The sequence below is a fragment of the Hordeum vulgare genome, chromosome 1H (genome assembly GCF_904849725.1).
Source record: "Hordeum vulgare subsp. vulgare chromosome 1H, MorexV3_pseudomolecules_assembly, whole genome shotgun sequence".
Classification (NCBI taxonomy): Eukaryota; Viridiplantae; Streptophyta; class Magnoliopsida; order Poales; family Poaceae; genus Hordeum; species Hordeum vulgare.
In genome coordinates this window covers 277,064,640-277,070,950 of record NC_058518.1, presented here as the reverse complement: position 1 = coordinate 277,070,950, position 6,311 = coordinate 277,064,640, and the positions used below count along the sequence as shown (strand labels likewise).

The 6,311-nt window shown below is 48.3% G+C and overlaps 1 protein-coding gene and 1 non-coding gene across 2 annotated transcripts; both read left to right on the top strand.

Annotated features, from left to right (window-relative positions):
* Positions 1 to 2,551: 2,551 nt before the first annotated feature.
* On the top strand, positions 2,552 to 2,625 carry TRNAN-GUU. Its single transcript has one exon. It is a non-coding gene; the product is annotated as a tRNA-Asn (tRNA).
* An 81-nt stretch (positions 2,626 to 2,706) lies between these two features.
* LOC123431117 (pentatricopeptide repeat-containing protein At5g04780, mitochondrial-like) lies at positions 2,707 to 5,969 on the top strand. Its single transcript, XM_045114955.1, has one exon. The coding sequence runs from the start codon at positions 2,773 to 2,775 to the stop codon at positions 5,527 to 5,529; it is 2,757 nt and encodes a 918-aa protein (XP_044970890.1). The 5' UTR covers positions 2,707 to 2,772; the 3' UTR covers positions 5,530 to 5,969.
* Positions 5,970 to 6,311: the final 342 nt, after the last annotated feature.

Sequence of the window (6,311 nt, the reverse complement as noted above, 5' to 3'; positions counted from 1 at the left end):
AGGCCTTCTCAACCAATCCCTAAAGAATCAACAAGTTTGATTGGCTAGGGAGAGAGATCGGGCACTTTTGAGCTTAGGGAGCAACAATGGAGCTTGGGAGGGTAAGAGATAAGGTTCCACAGCTAGAAGAACCCCTTATATAGTGGGGGGGGAATCCAACCGTTTTCCCACTCACAGCCCGTGCCTGGCGGTACTACCGCTGGATGCAGCGGTACTACCGCTGGCACTCCAGCGGTACTACCGCTGGCTGCAGCGGTACTACCGTTGGGCCCATGGTAGTGCATGAGCACTACCTGGCCAACCACCGCCAAGAAAGTCTTCGCAAAAAGGTCCATCCAAGTACAACCGCTAGTAAGGCGATACTAAGCTCCTGGGGCGGTACTACCGCTGACCAGGGGTGGTACTACCGCCAGCTAGCGGTACTACCGCCGGCTGCAGCGGTACTACCGCTGAGGGACCATTTGCAAAGAAGAGAAACACACAAAGGCGAGAGCCACTCCAAAGTTGTCGGCAAGGGGGAAAGGAGGTGAAGTGTGCGCGTGCAAGATTGATTCCACCCAAACCTTTCCACTACGGTTCCCCTCTTAATAGTACGACTTTCCTATGACTCAAATAAAGAGAATCGTAGAGTACACCGTGCTTCTGTTCCATGAAAGAGGGGGCGAGTCGTCTTGTGCCGTTGACGTGTGTTATCTGAAATCTTAACACACACGGTTAGTCCTTTGCGGTACTGTCATCAATCACCAAAATTACTTAGGCATAAACTATGCCCTAACACCAGAGAAAGCTCCTCCTCCGCCGAGAAAGGCTATCCACTGCCCCCAAGAAGAAAATTGCTGTCGCTGCCGGAGAAGAGGCACAGGGCGGCGGGCGCCGTCGAGCAAGGGAGAGTCAAGTGGAAGGGTCAACTCGTGGGCATAGCAACTAAAGTAGGTCCCACCTGGCGGAGCACATAACCCCTGTCCTAACGGGCTGTCCTAACCTAACCTCGTCGTTTGTTAACAGCCAGACAACCGTTTTATTAGTTATTCCTGTCTGAGCTACTGCCACTCGTGAGAACGTCGCACATGAGCCATTTCAGCCAACGATGTCGTTGTCCATCCAATTCACCTCAACGATGTCGCACAGGAGCTATTTGCCCCGCGATAAGGATGGTTGGTAGGGAGGGGAGGGGCGGCAAGGGAGATGGGGCCGTGGGGGAAGAATTGTTCGTGGCTTGCAGGGAGGTGAGAGTGGTTGGGGGTGGACTTGGTCACGGCTGCGCGGGAGGTGGGGGCGACATGGGGATCCGGGAGTCCTGCTAGCCGCGATGGAGGGAAGTGCTAGGCGGTGGCATGGGGAAGAAGGTGGGCTTGGTTATCCGAGGGGATGTGCGGGTGTAGTTACCGCAGCGCAGCAGAAGGTCACCGGGGCGGCGCTGGTAGCGTTGGTCGCGACCCCTCCCCAGGTCGAGTCCGCGCACCTGGTAGATCAGCCGCCGGCGCGCTGTGTGATGGTGGGAGTGCGGCGCGGTGGGAGGTGGAGGCCTCACGATGGCTGGCGATGTGGGAGGTGGTGGCCGAGTAGTGGGAGGGGGCGGCATGGGAAGAAGGTGGTGGAGTATATATATATATATATAGACATAATTTTGTGGCAAACTATGGTAGACACAATCTTGCATATATATACATATATTCTAAACAAGCAGGATTAGCGTTGTTACTACTTACTCATGCATAAAGCCTGAATCTGGCTAAAATCACCTCCATTTTTATATATTGAGGCGTGTCAATTCACGTATGTTATCGTTGTTCGATTACTTTGCAAAACAAAGTCCACAACTATTGCTACTATCACATTCAAACTATTATTGTTAGTGATTTGTGAATTTTGTGACATGCTAGATGACAATGTTTGTATCATCCTTAGATTTTAAATATAGTTTTGATAAAATGTACAAACTCGAGGTCAACCATGCCCATAACATTATGTATATGCTCTAGAGTGCAGCATGTGCACGTATGGTTTCATGTGTAGTACAATGTTCTTACTCCTTAGTGTTTGTTTGGTTGACGCTGAAATTAGTCATAGCAAAATACTGGTTGCAAGTTAATTTTATATTGCAAGTACTAAGGAGATACGTGTTAATCTACAAGTGCCTCAAAGAAAACAACAATGACATATGTGTGGGAGGTCAAACCATGATGTAAATCTAAGAAAGGTAAGATGACGCAAGCTCTAACCAAAGTCAAAACTTAGCTCACCAAATGCAAAGCGCATCGACCCAAATAGTTAAAAGTGAAATCTAAATCTTATACCCCTTCTAAACTAATATAAGAACGTTTAGATCACTAAAGTAATGATTTAAATATTTTAATATTAGTTTACATAAGGAGTACATATCAGTGGCAACGAATACATTTTCATAAACTTCAGGTGGGCCACGAACTCTGGAAAAAGCCAACAAATTGCTTGTGTCTATATCATTAATGCTGAATGGAAAACTTTGGAAACCATACAAAAAAACATATCTTGGGTATTAGAATGCTCAAACCTAAAAATTTCCACCCGAGCTGGAATAGCTCAGTTGGCCAGAGCGTGTGGCTGTTAACCACAAGGTCGGAGGTTCGAGCCCTCCTTCTAGCGTATAATTTTTTGTCATTTTATTTTATTCAGAATTGCTATTTCAGCCCAGAAGGTCCAAATCCCATGGTCCACAAAGCACAGATTCTCTCTCCTCCTTACCATTTGGAAATGCCGGACCGAGCGCAGTACTACTGACGCCATAAAAAAATGGCGACCACCATGCTGCCGTCCCCGTCTCTGCCTCCTACTCCCCGCGGTGTCTTATCGCCGCGCTGCTCACTACAGGCCCCGACCCACGCGCACCGGGTGCCGGACGGGGCATCCCGGAGGCAGCATGCCCCGGTGCAGCAAGCGCGACCCGAGGCCGCGGCGTACGCGCGGGAGATAGGCGCCTGCGTGCGTGCGCGGCGCTGGGGCGCGGCATGTGAGGCGTTCGCGGCCATGCGCGCCGCCGGGGCCGAGCCCGACAGGTTCCTCCTCCCGCAGGTGCTCCGGGCCTGCGCTGGGGCGGACGCGCCCCGCCTCGCCGCCGCCGCTCACGCGCTCGCCGCCAAGGGCGGGCCCGCGCTTGCCGACGACGCCGTCGTAGGTAACGCTGTCGTCGCCATGTACGCGGCGCTTGGGGACGTCCGCGCCGCGCGCGCAGCGTTCGCGTCGCTCCCCGAACGCGACGTCGTGGCATGGACCGCTCTCGTGGGCGCCTACGCCAACGCCGGGGAGCTGGACCAGGCCTTCGAGCTGTTTGAATCGATGCAGGCCAATGGTGTTCGGCCTGACGTGATTTCATGGAACAACCTTGTCTCCGGCTTCGCGAGAAATGGTGATATTGGTGCTGCGCTCGATCTGTTTGACGAAATGCGACTGAGGGGGGTCAAGCCTCGGGCCAGTTCTTGGAACTGCATCATCTCTGGCTGTGTGCAGAATGCACGCTATGACGAGGCTTTGGGCATCTTCCTGGAGATGTGCGAGACTGAGATGCCTGATGCAGTCACTATTGCAAGTATACTTCCTGCTTGCACTGGCTTGATGGCACTGGGCCTTGGAAAGCAGCTGCATTCTTATGTTGTACGTTGTGGTATCAAATTAAATGTGTACATTGGTTCTTCTTTGATTGGCATGTACTCTGAGTGCAGAGAGTTTGCTTATGCGACAAGCGTATTCTCCGCCATTGATGGGGAGAGGAATGTCACTGTATGGAATGAGTTGATTCAATCATATATCAGTGATGGGAGGATGGACAAAGCGTGTGAAGCTTTTAACTTGATGCAGCAGGATGGATTGAAGCCTGACACTGTCACATATAACTCATTCGTTGCTGTATATGCTAGAGCAGGTCAGAAAGAACTAGCAAATGAACTGCTGTTAGGCATGATGAATGTCAGCTTGAAGCCCAATGTGGTATCATTGAATGCTTTAATATCCGGTTTGCATCAGTTTGGCCTCTGTGCTGATGCACTGGAAGTTTTCAGATACATGCAGCTCCTAAACAGTGGAGATGCAAAGCGCTGGACATTTCTGGACAATAGCAACCCCATCCAACCAAATGGTACTACAATTACTAGTGTCCTCTCACTGTTGACAGACCTCAAGTTAGATCGTCTCGGGAAGGAAGTACACTGCTATGCTCTAAGGAATGGTCTGACGTCAAACATATTTGTATCCAGCAAATTGGTTGACCTTTATGGTAAAACTGGTGATATGGTATCTGCTGCTAATGTCTTCCAGGGAATAAGGAATAAGAATGTTGTCACATGGAACAGTCTGCTAGCAGCTTACAAGCATAATAGGAAGCCAGAGGTTGTTTTGAAACTATTCTGTGAAATGCTCGAGTCCAATTTACTTCCTAACTTGGTTACGGTGCAGATAGCGCTTTTGTCTTCTGGTATGACAATGGCATCAGGGTATGGGGGAGAACTGCATGGTTACATACAGAAAAACTGGCCTGATGGTTATCCAGTCACTCTTGCAAGTGCACTAATAGATATGTATGGGAAATGTGGTAAGATTGAGGATGCTAGACTGGCTTTTGAGTGCAGTGTTGATAAGGATATAGCAGTATGGAATGCAATGATGAGTTGCTACTTGCTTCATAGGATGCCTAGAGATGTTAAAAGATTGTTCGAAATGCTTGAGCAATCTAGAACTCGACCAGATCCTGTTACTTTCATCATACTTCTTTCAGCTTGTAAGCAAGAAGGTTCCATGGTGGAAGCTCGGAGCTATTTCTACAGTATGGAAGATTCGTATGGCATAAAACCAAGTTTGAAACACTATACTTGCATGGTTGACATCATGGGAACAGCTGGTTTACTGGAGGAGTCACTAGAACTTATCCAGAAGATGCCAGTTGAGCCGGATGCATGCCTATGGTCTACTGTTCTCAAAGCTTGTAAGATTCACTCAGATTTGGAGGTTGCGGCTAAGGCTGCAAAAGCTCTTTTCGAGCTTGAACCAAATAATGCTTCAAACTACATGTTGCTTTCCAATATATATGCAAACAGCGGCTTTTGGGATTTAACTGAATCTGTGAGAGATGCCATGACAGAGCACGGGTTGCATGTCGAGAGCCAGTGTAGCTGGCTATATCTTGGCACAAGTGTGGATTCATTTGAGGCTGGAGATTTGTCCCATCCTGCATTTGAGGATATTTTGAGTACATGGAAGGACTTGGCTAGTAGGATGGCAGAGTCTGGGTATGCTCCTCAAGACGATGAGCCCTATTGCAATGTACAAGTTGATCCATTGTCGTGCCACCACACTGAGCGGATTGCTGTGTGCTATGGACTTATTTCCATGTGTGCCCATGAACCGATACGGGTTTTGAAGAATTTCCGCATGTGCAAGGAATGCCATTCCTCAATCAAGTTCATCTCAAGGGATAAAAAGCGGGAGATACTGATTTCAGATGGTTGCACCTATCACCACTTCAGCGATGGCTCGTGCAGCTGTGGGGACATGTGGTAGATGAAAGAGTCGGTCGGATGTGAGAATGCTGGCTCATATGCCATGGAAAACTACAGCAATATGTGATGCGGGTGATACGGGCAACCAATGAAACTGCCAGAAAAAGGGAGCCATCTTTAACCCCTCCCCTGGGCTGCAAATATGGTGTGCTTCAGGGGAGGTTGGAAGCCTGGAGCTCTTGCCAAGATCTGAGGGGACAAAGTAGGCCAGAATTATGTTGTTGCATTTTGAAGGAAGTGAAAATATGTCTTATGCAGATATCCAGTAAGTAAAACATGTACATGAACTTCACGGGTGTCTCATACTTTTGATAGGTTGTTGATGATCGCATCTGTTATGTAAGCATTTGTATGACATAGATTTGCAGTTGAAGGATTGTAGTGACTAGTCATTATGAATCGAAATGTTAGGCTGCTTGGAAACAGCTAACTTTTGTTGGACATTGATTGTTCTTCGGTTGTCCAGACCACCCATTCTCATATAAAGGACCCGTTTGATGCTGAGGGGAATTTGCGAGAAGATTCATTCAGCTATGCCCTTTTGTGATACGAGTGTTAGAGTTGTGGGGTGTATACATCTGAGTTATCAATCTCTTCATTCAGAAAACAAAATATCAATATGGTGAATGATAGTTTCCTGATTTTCTATCTATTCTCTCTTCAGCTTCTATTGGTGCTATTTGCTACAAGTTGAGATCATTTGCTTGCTGCTATCTCTATCAGTTAAGAAAGAAACGGAGAAAACACACGGAACATCTGAAGCACCATTCTTCGGGTAGGTAC

Bases quoted from the DNA above. Each gene is read 5' to 3' on its own strand.
- LOC123431117 (XM_045114955.1), top strand. From the start codon at position 2,773: ATGGCGACCACCATGCTGCCGTCCCCGTCTCTGCCTCCTACTCCCCGC.